We start from the raw sequence: 17,434 nt of genomic DNA, 5'->3' as shown, positions 1-17,434 counted from the left end.
TTTCTTTTCACAGCGTGATCAACGAAAGGCTCGTGGTTTCTCCGGAAGTGAGTAACCTGCTCATCGATCAGCACCGTAAATCTAAAGAGATGTCATTTGCTAGTATCAATTTCAAGTTCAATCTTCTGGAAAGCGTATCGAAGAGCTTCGCCGATTTATTCGATAATAGTTGCCAGCCTCGAGGGCACGAAAGACAGACCAGATAAAGCAAAGTTTGACGAAAAGGTCATTAAGTAGTTTTTGGCATGATTCTAGTCAACGTTGTGATTGTTTAGCCACCTTCAAGAAAGCGTATTCGACGTAATGGACCATTTACACTCCCAGATGATGTACGGTACGCCACAGATGCTCCTAGAATCTGCCAAACTTGGGTGCCGAGGGACCGTATTTGTTACCTTTTGAAAAGGTACGCCTTTTATGTCGTAACTTCGACTACTGAGTAACTGAGTAACAACCAGGATAGCCCTAAGCTTACGCTCAACTAGATGATCATGAGTCCTTTACTTATTTACAGATGATCATGCAGAGGGCATATCTAGACATTGTCAGATCTAGATGATCGTTCCACATATGGCTGTGATCGCCAAAAGTCGAATGATTTCTCGGAAAGTGAGTTATCAACGCATCGACCAGCACAGTAAATCTTACAAGATTTCTGTTATTTGTGTCATTTCTGCGTCCAAACTTTAAAAAGCCCTATTAAAGAGCTTCGTTGCTACCCTGTGGGTAGGAAAGGTAAACCAGATACTGCAAGGATTGATAATAAATAAGGTCATTAAGGAGTTTTCGGCTTAAATTCGGTCTACTGCAAAACTTTTACATTTTTAAATAAAAAATTTTAACACCTAAATTTATTAGAACCTAATATAACACAGATAAGAGTTGCTAACAATAATAAATACGAGGACTGTGACTGTACAATGGGCCTGCTGGCACCGGACCCGGGCACGCCGGGTCTCGCCGTCGGGTGCGGCTGCGGCTGCTTCGGCTGCTGTTGGTTCGTGACCGTATACTGGGTGTTGCTCCGTCCGGTGGTGACCACTGGCGATGATGGCGTCGAGTTGGCCACCACGGACGGCGAGGAACTGTGCGGCTGCTGCTGATCGTGCCGCTGGTAGCCGGACGTCGTCGACCGCACCGTCGGCACCTCCGAGTACTTGTGCGTCGGCCGACTCGACGGCTTGAACGGCTCCGGCATGCTACAGTGGGCTACTTTGTTGAGCTCCATGCCGAACCGGTGCGGATTGACGTCCCGCTGGCAGTGCTCGCCGGCTTCCTTGATGAAGATCTGCCGATCGGACAGCATGGTGCCCACGAAGCACTCGTACGTGCCAACGTCCCGCCGTTGGGTGTACGTGTAGACGATGTTCCGGTGGGTCCACTGGCCCAGGCAGCGGTATTCCCGTTCTGGAAGAGAGATAAGGATCGAGTTAGTTAAGGACTATAGAATCGATCAAATTTGACGCTCAAACGATATTTCACCTTCATAGACTTCGTCGAACTCGCAGGCGGAGATCTGATAGTACATAATATCCGGCGATCCGCACTCCGAGGACAGTTTAGCGCACAATCCTTCATCGTCTGGGATGACACCGGAGAACTCGCCCACAATGGGACAGGGCGACACGATGCTGTTACTGTCCAGTCGACCTTGGGTCAGCCACCGGTCGTCATTGAAGTAGAACTCGTTGCAGATCGTGTTGGTGAAGTTAGGCTCCGATCGGGAGCTGATCTGGAACTCAAACACGTTCTCGTCCCGCCGTTGGATCTTGAGGCACTGATACTTTTCCTCACCGCTGTAAAAGTTTCAACAGGAAATTAGACACATGCAGCAGATGTGTGATGGGTTTGTGTTACGCAAGCGCATTAGATTGATGGGTGAAAATGGGCGTTTGAATTAATTTTTACTTCCGAATCAATCAGCCGGCTCGAGCCTGATGGGCTTTCACCGGCGGCGCAGCGCAGGTCGTAATTAATTTCCGAAAGGGGGAAAACAAATAGAAGTGCGATAATTACCATTGCGTTTGGCTGTAGACGATGTACTTGTCCGAGTCGTAGTTGGTGTTGTTTTTGACGCACTTCATCGTGTAGGTTTTGAACGAGGTGTGATCCTTGTAGATGAGCTGGTTCTGGCTGACGATCACGTGTTCCCATTTGCCGATCAGCCAGTTGGGGAAGCTGGAATTTTCGAGGGGTGACGATTAGGAATGAAGGTCAGATAAGAGTGGTTGAAGGCGGTCCTACCTGCAGTACTGACTGATCTGACCGAACTCCTGCGGAATCGGAGTCAACGAGATGATCTCGCTGTGATAGTCGTTGTTGATGTTGTTACCGTAGGAGTTCGCATTGCGATGGTACTTGTTGATCGAACGGCAGGTCGAATCCTTGCTGAATGAGATCTCGATCTCGCCGGTCTTGGGGTTTTCCACCCAGGTGGCGCATCGGTACTTGGGCCCAAGGCGGGCATCGTTGTTGGTGTTGACCAGCGCGAGGTAGTTCTGGTTGCGGAGGCCTCGCCAGTGGCCGAGACACTCGAAGGTGACTTCCTGGTCGTGGAAAGCACAGTTGCGGAAGCGGAGGTTCAGCGCCGAACCGGACGGGCAGTTATCGACTTCGGATTCCGGTGATTCGCACTCGACGCGATCTTCGGTGCCGTTGTCGATGTTGTAGGTCAGCTTGTACCGACCGTGGATCGGACAGTACTCCTGGCGGACCTCGTCGTTGTTCCATTCGCGGAATTCTAAGAAGGGGAAGAGAGGTTAGTGAATTTTATTAGGATTACGATTCAACGAGTTCAACTCACTGTAAAGGATGATCTCGGTACTCTTTTCTTCATCCTGCAGGGCGTCGTCCCGCAGGCAAGATGCCAGAGCTTTCTCCTCGTTTGTGTGACACTTGGAGATGTAGTCGTTGTCCGCGGTTAGCACTCGAAGAACATTCTTTGAGACCAGCTTCAGATGAAAGCAGCGGTAGCAGGAGGCTTCCTCGGTTCCGGTTTTTAGGACGACATTGTTGTCGTGTCGTTTGTGGCAGTTTCCCCAGATAGGGATCGCGCTCTCGGTGATGTTGATCCGACTGTACCGAACCGAGCCGTCCGTAACCGTATTCTGGGTGATGTACTCGCCTTGGTACTCGATCGGGAAGTAACAGGCAGCCGCTGGAATGGAACGAGAGAGAAACGGTGTCGATTAAAGGTAATTGTTTCTAATGTTGCTGATGTAGGGTAATTTAATCCGGGAGAAGGTCGTGCTAAGAGGCAAGATCTGGCTCAATTGCTGCTCGTCATAGAAGTCTTCATACAATGGGCCGCCGGGCAGAAAGGAATTTCGCGCTTGGCAGCGCACTTTGCAAGAAGTGTCAGATAGCTCAACTCGATGCGGTCTGCTAGGTGGTTTACCGTTTAGAAAAAGGAAATTGTATTGTGCATCGATGGCGACGGCAGCTCTAACTATGGAACGCCGCTCTTCTCGGTAGGGTGATTGCCATAAGTAATTTGTAGTGTAAAGAGAGCTGCGGTAATCAAAGAGGCGACGCTCTATGACACATCACGGAATTAGACACGGCGAGTGGTTTCGCTGCGTACAGAGTGTTAATTTCCTCACCGTATCGAAAGGAGTGTAAACGAACCCACCCCGCAGAGAGCGGCAAAAGTTGACAGGTGCTAACGAGTCAACTGAAAAGTGTTTTAATTTCACAGCTTCCATCGACCCGGTCCAAGTAAGCGCCGCACGTCTCACTCATGGCATTGCAAAGAATTCGGATCGATCACAGCAGGCTGAGGCAAGGCGAGAGCATAAAACACAAACATGAACTTTTCTAAGATCGACCCAAGTAGCGTGTGGTTATTTCGAAATACCAACATTTTTCGGCCTTCTTCTAGTCCGCTGTGGTCACCATCTCTTCAGATTCAGACGGCCGTAAATGTTGGGCTCGTTTCTTGGAAAACAAACAGGGTTCGGTTCGAAGTGGAAGCCATGTCAAAGAACTACGGGTGGGGAGCAAAGGGGAAGGCGTCTAGCGAGAACTGCGAGGAGCATTTCATATCCCCCCGCCACCCAAAAGCCAACGTGTATGTCTCTGTCTGATTGTTATTCTCGGCGCGAGTTCATGTACGTACAACACATTCGGGAGGTTGATGGAGAGATACACCTCTGTGTTTTCATTTTTCTGGCTCTGGCTCCATCCACTTGGGCGAGCGCCCACGCGAGAAATTCCATCTTCCAAAACGCGGGCGGTACTTGCTCATTTGAACGTCGTTTAACTCCGTGTGTGTATCTGGCTTCAATTGAATTGCTCGACCCGATCGTAGCAGGCCAGGCCGTGTCGTCACACGGAGTAGGCTTACGTTCACTTCCTCGCGCTAGAAATGTCTCCGCGTCTGCGCCTACTAGATGGCAAGGGAACCCTGTCGGGTGGATCACTCCCAGTCCCAGCTCTGGTGCGATTGCTCCTTTTGTTGTGCAAAACCTACGCGCAGCAGACGCATGAAAGACGAGTGCATACTTGAGCTAAGACTCCGATGGCTTTTTTTTCCCATCGTGTGGTGAAATATTGCCTGCCAGGGCCCGACCGCTGCCGTTCTTCCCTCGCCGTGACTGAGCTGGTTAGTCATCGTCTGTTCCCTTCGCGCTGTGTATAATTAAATCTTCCGTCCGATGGGAATTTAATTAAAATCAAATCTACAGCTGCTTAGCAAGTGGCGCGGCCGTCTGTCTGACCACCGCGGACTAGTTCCGCAGGCCGCCTCTAATTACTATTTTCTCGATCGCAACGCAATCCCTTCATCGCGCGGCTCTCGCTCGCAGAGGATCAGGTGCTGCTGCAGCATAGGTCCCGTTAGCGATGCATGCAGACGATCGCAGTAGCCGTTACCGTTTTCACTGTTTTGTAAAACAGTGCACTTTACACGGTCGTTACATGGCTTGCTAGGATGCGCGCTTTCGCGACGCAGAAGCGCAACTCATCAGTGATGTTGAACAGCGCATTTTGCATGTTAGATAGGAGAGTGATTGCGAGCTGCACTAGATTCCGGGCTCCTCCTGGTCGTGTGTGATTACACGGTTGCATTGCCAACATCCCCGGCAGATAATGCACCCTTTCGGCGAACATTTCCACCTGGATGCCGCTTCGTTGCTTGGGCGTTGAAGATTGTCTCGGTTCGGGGGGCCGGCTGGTGGCGGTGTGATGCATTATGCCCATTTATGTTGTGGGGGCCCTTTCGCCGTCACGTAAGGAATATAGGAGAAAATGGATACTCTGTTGCGCGCGGCTGTAGATCGTCGTCGTCGTCGCTAAGCGGCGTGCTCATTTTGATGCTTTTATGATAATTGTTGTGGTTTCCTTTCACTCTATACAGACTAGTGCATATAGTAGGCTCTGGTGCGCCGCTCGGTTTGCTTGCTCGTCGAAAGTAGGGTTGTCGCAAAATCTCAATTAATCGATTAGTTGGTTATCGATTATAGTCCAAGAATACCGATTATCGATAACGATTAATCGACTAGTATTTTTCGATTAATCGAATTAATCGACATTTTTTCTGTAAATATGAGTTTCACAAAACTTTCACATCATGCGTTGAGGGCGAAAATGACTCTTTTAGAAATTCCACCAGGGATGCTACCGACAGGATTTTTTTTAGGGATTTCTCCCGTAATTTCACCATTATTCATCCAAAGATTCCTGCATGCATTTGTCCCAGATATTTCCCTCAGGCTCCTCCAGGATTTACGGTAATTTCTCCCAGAATTTTTATCAAGGTTCCTCACGGAGTTCCCTTGAAAAAAATCTCACAAGGATTCTTTCAGGGAGTTCTCTAGAAAATGTCATGAGATACCTCCTGCAAAACTACCAAGGAGTCCACATGAAACCCCTCCAGAGATGCCTTCATGAATACTTCAAGAAATTTTACTTACGAAATTCTCAGTAGATTTTTTCAGTTATTTCCTTAGCGATTTTTTTGTCAAAAAGTCTACCAAAGATTCCCCTAGATATTTAGTGTTAGAGGTTTCTTAACCCCTATACTGCCCATAAGTGCATAACAGTCACATTCGACATTTTTGACAAATTGGAGTTAATACCGGGGAGAGTCATCAAATGATAAATACTTTCGATCAACTTACTAAAATCTGTGAGTTTGTTCTAGAAAATTCGAAAAAAATACCAAGTTGTTTTGTCACACTGGCAAATGTAACCGCATAACAGTAACTTTGAGATTATACATGAACCTCATAATGTAGTAGCAACGAAATTTCTATCAGAATTATTTTCTGTTTTTTCACCCAATATGCGGTATGAGTTGTACAAAATTTCAGCCTCAAATAAGCTCTTTTGAATTCTTAATGATTTTTTGAAATTTTAGATTCCTCCCATACTGCAGTAAAATACAAACTTGGTATCCCATTTACTCAATGCCTACTTTTGTCGAATGTTAAAAATATGCAGTTATGGGCAGTATACGAGCTGCTTCAGTATTTTGTCATGAAGAAATATTGAAATCGCTATAACTTTTTATGAGAAGTGTCGGTCCCCCAAGGAATACCAGATTAGGGATAGTGTACCAGTTAAGGCTATAGTGGTTCCCTATTTGGCCATATGTGTTTTCTCGAAAACTTTCACATTTTGAATATGTTTGAATCAAGATTTATTTGATATCAAACTACTAGAACACACAGAATGATTAAAAATTTGAAAATAATCAAAATATTACGTATGGCGAAATAGGGAACCATTATGTCCATAACTGGTACACCTACCCTATATTCAAAACTAGATGACTATGGTAAATACCGACACAAAATCCAAAAATAGAAAAGTTTGTTGATAATATGTGAAAATAAACATATCGAGAACCAAAAAAGTTATCGCAATTTGAATATTGTTTTTTGGTGATAAGATGCAGCTGCCGGTAGAGGAATTAAGAATTATACTTGGAATTATTCGAGTCGTTTCTGTTTTGCTGCTTCAGTTTTTCTTCTTCGGATTTTACTGTGAATTTCATTTGGGATTCCTCTAAAAATTCCTGCAAGTATCTAAATCATTCATCTAAGGATTCCTTTATGAATGGCTCAAGTACAACTTTTAGGGATTGCTTATGAGTCTCCTTCTGAAATTTCTTAAGAGACGGCTGCAAGTATTTTATTTGAAATTCGGGCTTTACATTAGGAATTACATCAGGAATTTTTTTAGAAATTTGTTTAGGGATTTCTCCAACCATTGCTTCAAAAACGTCACTTGGCTCCTCCGAAACATTTTCCTGTGGTTCTATCAAGAGTTCCTCCAGGATTTTCTTCAGAGTTTCAAAAAAAATCTCTTTGAAATACTTGAAGAATTCCTCCAAAAAAAATCCTAGGATTTTCCTTTATAAATTTATCCAGTGATTCCTCTACGACTTATTCTAGGAATTGTTCCAGATTTTTTTCAAGGGATTCTACCTGTTTTTTACAGTCATTTCTCCTAACATCGGCCAGAATTTCCTCATTTTTTGTATTTCAGGAATCCCTTATTTGTTCTTACAAGATTTCCGTGAAGTCTACCAATAATTTCTCAACAAATTCATCCTGAAATTCCTTCCAGGGTTTCTTTAGTAAAAAACAACAAGTATTATTCCTGAAATTCTTTGAAGATTACCTGTAAAAACTCATCCATTACATTGATACATCTGAAAACTCCTCCTGGAATTGACAATTTTTTTTCTTTCGGAATTTTCCCAGTTATTTCTCCTGGGTTTTCTTCAAAAATTTCCTCCAGATTGTTTCCTGGAATTCTTTCAGGAAATACTCCAAGAAATTCGAGGAAAAGTTTTAATTAAATGCCCTGGTTGAAATCGCTGAACAAATCTCTTAGTAACGTCTGGAGGAATTTCTGAAGGAATTCTCGCTGGAATCCTAATAGGATTTTTTGGGGGAATCCCTTGAACAATTCCTAGAGGAATCCCAGGAGGAATCTGTGGACGACTCCTGGTGAAATTCTTGGAACATTTTCTGTAAGGATTCTTAGGGCAAATACTGTACACAACGTTCTCTATGTGCACCTGGAGAACGTTGTGTACGGTTTCATGAGGGTTTTCATGTAGTGTCTTGCATAGGAATCCTAGATGGAAGTGATAGAGAAATATTTTGGAATGTTTTTGGGAAACGCTAGAGATTATTTCGACGGTTTTTTTATTTATTTTTTTTTAAATGTCTGGAGGAAAAGCCTTACAAATAATGCCTGAAGGAGTCTTGAAATGAATTTCGAGATAATCTCCACCAACTTCCTGAATACATTCCAAGAATCCTTCGAAGAAGTGCCTGGACGAATCACGAAATAATTTGGGAAGGAATCCATGAAGGAATTTCTGAAGCAAAAAAAAAATGAAGGAATCTCATACTTGAGCTTCATGTTGAATTCCTAGAGACATCTACATGGATTACACAGCTATAAATAATCCTAGAGATATCTTTTAAAAAATCTTCGCAATGTGATATCTGGATCAATTTTTGGATATATCTGTGGAAAAATCTGTACAAGTTTATTAATCTATTAATTCCTGGATAAATAAACGGGAGAATCACTCTGGAAATTTTTCATACAATATTTCTGGAGCAATTTCTATCGCCCTATCTGTACCGATTCCATGATTCTAGTTATTGATCGCAAGTTTTACGTTTTTTTACTTTTGTATAAAAATAATATAAATTTCATTCTATCTTTGTGTTTTGTCGTAAAATGAAGAATTCGGATATAACCTATTTAATATGTGCTATGGTATGACGTCTTTCTAAGTGTGGATAAAAATCATAGATTTTGAGCTGACGAATGATGGTACAACATGATGTTCAGAAAATGTCCACACAAAGATCTACCAGAACCGATATCACATTGCCAAAATCAATCGTCCATGACTTGATGCTCTTGTGAAACAGAACAAAAAAGTGAGCCATACACGCTTATGAAATTCTGACCATAGGTATATACCACTTCCTTGTGTACAGTATGATCAAATTTACAAAAACTTTTCAGAACTCTATTCTAGGGTCTCATACCTTTTCATTAGAGTGTAAAAGAAAATTAAATTTGGTTCAAAAGTTAATTTTTGAGAGCTTTTAAAAGCATTGTAGCGCCGCTCGCCGAGGTCACTGAAAGATTTTTGCAGCATGGATATGATCGCTTTCCAAAGTTAGTTTTCTTAAGTAAAAGAAATATCAGAACTATCTCTTTTTTAGTGCCAATGTCTAAAAATTACTCCAATGTACAATGAAAGCAAAAAAAAAAGATTTTTTGATAAGTAAATTCATTGTAAACATTCGTTTAAAAATGTGGGAAAATCTCAAGAGACACTTTAGGAAGATCAAGAAAACGCTGAATGTGGAGGTAGGAATCTTTCCAAAAGTGAATAAAGGAAATTGAGCAGAATATTTTACTCTTCTCCCTGTAAAGTGTTAAACATGGAAACGGTAGTAAAAATTTGTGGCGTATGCAATGACATAATGACCCATGGCCATTTAATTGATAGACAATATACTGCTGTGAATCGCAAGTGAGTCCCATTCAAACGAATACTAAAAATAAGTTCAGGAGATTGACACATGTTTGGATATCAATGAAACTTTCACATTTTGCTTATCATTCTGATACCTTTTGAGAGAAATATTAGGATGATCAAAACACCGTTAATTTTTTTATAAAACGTTGCAAAACTATGCAGTGAGACTGTAATGAGGTCACATTTCATTATAGGACAATTCGACTTGGTATTTTTTTTTTACAAATTTTACCGAACAAGTTATGCAGTCTCGTTAGTGTAGCTGAAAGGTCATAGGAATATATGTTCAAAACTTGTATAGACTAAAATTGGACAAAAAATCAAATGGGACTGCCTTGCGATTCACGGCAGTATAGGACTATAGGACTGTGTTTGCTGGTTTGCTAATGACAAGAAAAGGAATTGCCTATTTCGATGCGAGGAGATTTCTTCCCAGAAATGACCAGGAAATTACATTTCTCTGATCACAGTACGCAGTTGAGAAGAAATGTCATTTCAAATGGGACTCAATGTAGAAATTTTTTCTTGACCCATTAAGTAAAGAATTTTTTTTACTTTTCTTGAGTGAAACAGCATACTTAACCTTACACAACACAGTGTTTCACAGGAAAACATCACCGTAGTTTGAATTGGGCATTGTGTTTTGGAAAAATCGTCAAATAATCGAAGTCAATTAATCGATTATCTCGATTATTAAGTGAGCCAGTCATCGATGAAAAATTAATCGATTAGTGAGTCGATTACTCGATTAATCGAAATAATCGATTAATTTGCGACAACCCTAGTCGAAAGATGCGCCTTCTAATCTTAAAGGTTGAGTGACTCCGCCAGGCTCGTAATCGCAGTAGGGTTTTGTGTGGTGTTAAAAAAACGGATGGAATGTCAAACTTGTTGGGTGATCTAATTTTTTGTTTGGTTATGCTAAGAACATTTTTATGTTTTTAAAAATGAAATGATTTTGAAAAAAGCCGATTTAAGGTTTGATTGAGCTTAAGATCATAGATTGTAGCAAATAAGAAGCCTACTTCAAATTGGTAATTTAGAGATATTAAGTAGAGTTACGCCAAACATTCAGTGGTTCCGAAGACGATTTGCCCAAAAGTTGTATAAATCTTCTCTTTAATTACTTCTTGTAGGAACAATACTTGCAGAGGTTCAACAGATGTTTATCGCAGATTTATGATTCTGATTTCATTAGGTTTTACGGATGACATTTTACAATAAGTATTATTTTAGCGATTTTAGCAGATCAAAGCCTTTCTCAGAATCTTCTTTTGCATTTGCAAAAGATTTGCATAGGAAAAATATGCCGTACAAACTTGTGTCTATTTTCGTATAAGCTCATTACAGAGCCTGATAAACTAAAAGAACGGAACAGTTTGGACAAATCTAGGATAACTTGTGATAAGGTATATCTAGCACTGCTCTATTACTGGATGATTTATTCATTACACTGAAACAAAAATCCACACATCAAAGTCGTGTGTTTTACTTACAGATTTGCGCAATAAAAAAACCACGTGACTCGAGAGTGGTAGCCATATGAAATTCGTCATTTACTTCACGGCATTCATGGTATCAGTATTAGATTGTCGTGAGAATCAAATCATGAATGTCTACACGGAAAAAAACATTTTGCCTAATTTTTGGGTTTACGTTACCCAAAATTAAGTATCCAGGTTTTTATACTAGCTTGCCATAAATTGTGAATCACCCCCTTTGTTTTGCCTACACTATAATGTTTATAGTTAAATCCTAGTAAGCATAGTAATAAAAAATATTGTAAATCATCAACAGATGTCAGAATTTTTACTTGTGTTTTCAGGAAACCAAATTGGAAACAATATTTCTTAATCTTTTTAGTCCATTTTTGCTTGTCCTTTTTGTAATATAATTTCTGTTGATAGCGTCACTGAGAGGCAGACCTTTGCTATTCAATAATCTGACAACATCTGACAAAACTATTCTCTACCTTTGTCGGATTTTACGATTAGCAATAGCAGAATCAATACGGAAGACTATTTTTTTTAGGGATAGCGGAAGCCAGGAAGAAAAATTATGATTGATTCGTTATAAGTGTATCGTTCTGTCTTGAATAGGATTTGATATCAACGTTAGTCGCTAAGGCGGGTAGCGAATGCCTCAGAATTTTGAGTCTACCAATGATTTTGTGGTCAGTCTGTGCAGTCATCGATCAAACATTATAAAAACATGGTACATTTGAGAACATGACAACTACATATTAAAAATATTCCTAGTGATCTGTTGTGTATTAGGCATTACACGGCCAAATTCTCTCTCTTTCGCTCTCCAACAAAACTTGAAAACAATGGTGTTAGTACCTGTCAACTTTGACAGGTACTGCCACCGTTGTTTTCAGATTTCCCGAAGGAGAGAAAGAGAGCGATTTTCTGATGACGTCACCGTGCAATGGGCAATGGCCAGATTTGTTTTACTGGTACTTACACCGAGCAATGAACAAGCTAATGATGTGTATCGCAAAGATTTAAATCAAAATGTTTCTCTAAAACTGAATAATAGTTCTGTAAAAGTCTTGCAAATCCAGGAATCCCAACGAAGGTTCTTCATAAGTTTATTAATTCTTTGGTTTTCCATATGAATTCCAACCTAAAGCCTGATTTGCTGCTGAACAGGAATCGCTAAAGAAATTTCTCGCCGATTCCTTGCAGAAATTTTCTACAGCGACTCCCGTTTGAACTGACATCTCTTTTCAACTGCGTACTGCGATCAGAAAAAAGCGCTTCCTTGATCGATTCCTTGCAGGAATTTCCCATGCATCAAGATAGGCCAAGAAATTACTTGTCAGCAGCGAGTCAGGCTTAAAACAGTAAAAATAAATAAGTTTTTGAGAATAATTGTCCCTAAATGAATGAAATTATTCTAAGGGACAGGCAAAACAAACGCTGCGAAAATTCTTGACAGTTTCTTAACAAACTTAAATCACTACCTACTGAGATCTAGCTATAAATGTGTATACAAGAAATGTTATAATCGTTTGAGGGGTAACCCTTTGCGTTTTATAGCTTGCGCTTTTACTGTGCGCCGTGTGTTAGTGTTTTCTCGCTCTCTCCCACGGGCAACTTGAAAACAGCGCGCACAGTAAAAGTCAAACGTTTTATGAGCCTCTGGACGTGCCATAAATTCTTTTGTTCTTTTGACTTTTACTGAGCGCTGTGTGTTGGTGCTGTCTCGCTCTCTCTCACAGGCAACTTGAAAACAGGGCGCACAGTAAAAGTCAAAAGTTTTATAGCATGCATAGTAGACCTATTCATTATTTCAAAAATGTCTGGAAACTCCTCAGTCAACCAATACTTTAATTTTACATGTCGAAATGAACTTCTGGTCAAAATTTCAGTCAATTTGGAGTAAATTTAGGTGTGCTTCAAATCAATTTTGTGTTTTTGGGCTATTTTCAAGCTTTAAAAAATCATAACTACCGAAAGGAACACCAAACCTAATCGAAAATACCTTTAAACAGTAGTTTATCGAATTCTACAAACTTTTGTCGAACACGGTTTTATGATTGGAGCAAGTTTTAACATAGTTTGGTTGAGGTTTGTGTCTCGAGGTTCTTGAAAATCTCTATTTCCGGGGAGTGTTTTCTCTGGAAAGCATACCTGTATGAAATCTTCAGATTTTAAATTTCCAGACATGATGACTATGCACATCTTAAAGTCAATCCCGTTCAAAGTTACCATTTATCTTACGAAAATAAATTGTAAAAAATAGATAATTATGAAGCACATTTGTAAATCCGCTGTGAGTGAGCCAAAAACACCACCGTGAGCTTCGAAGAACATAAAAAATGAACACGTTAGCACTGCCTTTTCTCAGTCGATGATGATGATTGTTTTCAAATCGTTCTAAATGGTCAGTGAAATGCGATCAAAACAATCATCAATTGGAAAGAAAAAGCAATGCTAACTTGTTCAATGCATTCATTTGTCGGTACATGTGTCTCGCACAATTTAACTTTCATCAGGTTGCGATGCTGTGCTCGATCTTTGGGCATTATTTGTAATTTATTGTCTCAAGCAACATGTAAGCAGTTGATGGTCAATGAATTCATAGGTTTATTATGTTTGATTCCCGTTGCCAAGGGCTCGAAGAAATAATGTCAAAGTGTGTTTTCTATACCATATATATTGATAAAACTGTGATTTCTGGGTACTGTGGCGAACAAATCTGGATTAAACAATGTTAAAACTCAATTTAATCTTATTAGCGTCTTCGACAAACTTTAACAGAATAAAATTAGCTTTCAAATAGTGGTAATAGCAAGTGGTTTTGATTTTCAGCATGCGAGTTATGATTTTTCAAACGTTGAAATAAGCCCAAAACACATTTTTAACTTGAAGCATACCGTAATCTTTATCAAATGAGCTGAAAATTTGACCAGAAGATGTTCTTAGCATGAGAATTCGGAATACTACTTGACCGGAAGATTTACAGAGATTTCTTCAAATATGAACAGGTCTAATGCATAGGCTCATTGCATGCATAGGCTCATTGACTATTCTCTCAACCCAAAATCTCTCGGTATTCTCTCTCTTCCCAACCAATGTTGTCAAAAATAGAGAGAGCTGCACCTACCCAATGGGGGTAGTTTGGTCTAGTGATCCTATATAGAGAGATACGCGGAAGTAAAATGGAAATATTTGGCAACAGACCAGCAGTGCTGATTTTGCTCGGCGTCGAGAACAATATTGTAACACGGACATGACTTCATCATCGCTAAAAATATTATTTTGTTTCGTTATAGATCTTTGAGCTACACATTCAAACTAATAAACAGCCCAAAAAATCAACAAATAAAAATCGCATTGAAAAAAATTAAAAAAAGAAAAATATTTCTCGCGAAACATTACTAAAGGACCTATGTACAAATGAGAGGCTCTCTTTGTTTACTTTCTCTTTGATCAATAACTGAGTCACATTAACCTCTTCTGTTGCGTTTTTTATATGGAACGCTAGTCAAGGAAATTCCCTTTCGATCTGTACTGAAAAACTTCCCAAAAGCTTTAGTAATCCACTGTTATAATCAAAAAAGAGCGAGAGAGGAGAGAATCTCTCATTTGTACATAGGTCCTTTAGTAATGTTTCGCGAGATTTCATTTATTTTGCTTCATGCAAAATTACTTCTACCGAAATAATTTCAAGTGGATAACATTACTCCTCAAGAAAAGTTCAAAACAAACATAACGCATGTTCGTTTGGCTCACACTTTGACAGCTCTCGCTGCTCGATTGGCTCACACTTTGACAGAAATGTCAGCTTCCGCGAATCTCTCTTATAAAGGATTTCTAGTTTGGTCCAATAAGCCAAATATCAAGCGTGTGCTAGAATAAGGGCGTAAGTCGCATGATCGATTTCTCTTCATCGATTCGCTTTTCTGTTAATAAAGGTTGTAGCATTCACTAAAAAGACGTCGGAACAAAAGGAAGTGCGCAAACTCATTTTGTTCGCACTAAAGCTATCGAAAAGTACCTTATTTAGTGTTAGCAAAAAAAGTGGAACAAATGGAAAAGTATGCTTTTGTCAAATACATAAGAAGGTGGTAGTTATTATTGAGAAAAATCTCAGTCTTTCTGTGCGAAATGTTGCTTGTAAAGTTGGGAAGTCAAAATCATACGTACAAAATTTGACTGTGCACACGCCGTTTGAAGTTTATATGGAGATTACCATGGAAAACACCATCCTTTTGTGTTCGTCATAATATTTTATGAAAAAGTGAACAAACTCTTCTCATGTGAAACCCTTTCAGCTACAATTTTGCCGAAGATCAAATTCGATTCGACGTCAGGATAAATTGTTATTCATTATTATAAAGTGAGTTTGCATGTAACATGCTTCATCCACTGTTTGGTAGGCAACAGTGGTGCTCCTGGCGGGTAGAATAGATCAAAGTAATCCAGCCTACTATGTTCTACAGCAAAAAAGCAGTGTTGCTCTGAAAGTAATTGAATGATCATCTCAGCATGATTTAGACTTTGGTATCAACAATAACAAATTATCTTCACGTCCCATCAAAATGGGGTCTTCGGCAAAGTTTAAGCTGGGAAGATTTCACAGGGGAAGAATTTGTTCACTTTTCCATAGATCAATATGACGAGCAGTTAGAGGACTGAACGCAAAAGTTTTGCCTTTTCCATAGTAATTTCCCTAACAAACTTCAAATGGCGTGTGCACAACCAATTTTCTTCCAAATCACTTCAAATTTTAGGGGAGAAAAAACTTCAAAATTTGCATCAGTCTAGTGCCCAACCGCGATGATAAGCAAAATTTCGCTGCAAAAATTCATTGTAAATTACAGTCGCCTCTCCACATCTCGATATCAAAGGGACCATCGAGATAGGGAGAGATCGAGACAAAGAACATTTTTTTAAAGAATAGGGTAATTTGCCCATTATTGCGGTATTCCCTATTATTGCGGTATAAGAATTAAACCCTCATTATTAATCGAAAACTCTATTTTCTATGGATATTATTGATGATGATGAAAGCTTATAGTATTCCCAAGCTGTACCAGATAAATGCTTTAAAAATTAAACGATTTTGATCGTTGGAAGAACAGTTTTAGATGATGCATCAAGCAAAGCCTATATTTTTAACCAGTCTCTCTATCTACGGGCCTGTTTTCATAAGCTTAAATTTTTAAGTTTAGAACCAAAACAATTATATGTAGCGGGTATATCAGTTCAGTATAGATGTAGTTACATGATAGATATTGAATTTTGAATAAAAGTTCTATATTTTTGAGAAAAAGCATATACCGCAATAATAGGACAATGAAAATAGCTTTTTGCCTTTTATTGCGGTATCTGTAAATCTCATTCAAAAATTCTATATTTCAATAGTCATTTTAAATGTAATTGCTGGAAACATTAATTATATTATTAGGAAACTAATTTGAGACAGAATTTTGAGTTATTCATACATTTATTTAGTCAAAGAAAGGTTTATGTTTATTTTTACCGTGTAATTCCTCGTATTTACAAATATTTTGCAAATAAATACAATGTTTTACCAAAAAATCACGTAAACTGACTGAAAATCGGAACAAATGCCAAAAATATGTTAAAAAACTAAGATATAACATGATTGCAAGGAAGCAATTCTTTGAAATTGTGTTGCTAGTGAAAAATATTTTTAAAAGCATCAAAATTGTAGGTTATACTTAAGTCAACAAATTCATTTCTTATATAGCGACTAGTGGTCTCAGATGGAAGAACCTTGTCTATTCATTTTAACATTGTCCACCTATGACGAAAGAGGAGACGAAACCGGCAGAAAATCATTCGATTCTGTTGATTTGTTTTCGAATCGTGACATAAAGTAATGATATAGTTTTCCTCATAGATATGTCCAAAGTCACACAAACTGACAGTACCGTGCAGTGTCATTAACATGGAGGGAGCATAATTTCAATGCTCGAACATTGTGTGGTATTGAATGTATCTTGAATGTAATAAAATCTATGATTTTTGGTATACCGCAATAATAGGACGGCACTACCGCAATAATAGGATAAAATACCGCAATAATAGGACAGAGGTAGAGCTTCAGATTTATGTCAAGAAAATGTTTGTATGATTCCACAAATTACTTTTTTACTTCACTATACTCCAGATAAAGGATAGTTTTACCACTTAACATTGCAAAATACTATAATAATTAGATTTTGGACACTGCAATACTATTTTAATTTCAACACCGTGCTTAAGTCCTCCATAATAGGACGGATACCCTACTAGATTGAAAAACACTCCGTTGCCAAGAAAGTAATACACAAACAAACGTCAGTTAGCACTCCTAATTTGTTTTGAATCCCAAAACTTTGGTCTAGTAACCTTCGATATTGGTCATATCGACATACGGAGGAAAAATTGA

The 17,434-nt window shown here is 39.5% G+C and overlaps 1 protein-coding gene across 1 annotated transcript in view; it reads right to left on the bottom strand.

Moving 5' to 3' along the window:
- Nucleotides 1-814: 814 nt before the first annotated feature.
- The window catches only part of LOC5568348, a 98,395-nt gene continuing 81,775 nt past the window's right edge, over nt 815-17,434 (bottom strand). Inside the window, exons 2-6 of the mRNA XM_021838260.1 lie at nt 2,804-3,157; nt 2,245-2,740; nt 2,017-2,178; nt 1,483-1,796; nt 815-1,407 (exon numbers count right to left, since the gene is read on the bottom strand). Of these exons, the coding sequence (XP_021693952.1) occupies nt 839-1,407; nt 1,483-1,796; nt 2,017-2,178; nt 2,245-2,740; nt 2,804-3,157 (1,895 nt within the window). The 3' untranslated portion in view covers nt 815-838. The remainder of the gene's footprint in view (nt 1,408-1,482; nt 1,797-2,016; nt 2,179-2,244; nt 2,741-2,803; nt 3,158-17,434) is intronic.

This window comes from Aedes aegypti, chromosome 1, assembly GCF_002204515.2.
Source record: "Aedes aegypti strain LVP_AGWG chromosome 1, AaegL5.0 Primary Assembly, whole genome shotgun sequence".
Lineage (NCBI taxonomy): Eukaryota > Metazoa > Arthropoda > Insecta > Diptera > Culicidae > Aedes > Aedes aegypti.
Note: the sequence above shows the minus strand (reverse complement) of the source record. Positions and strands in the feature narration are given on the sequence as shown.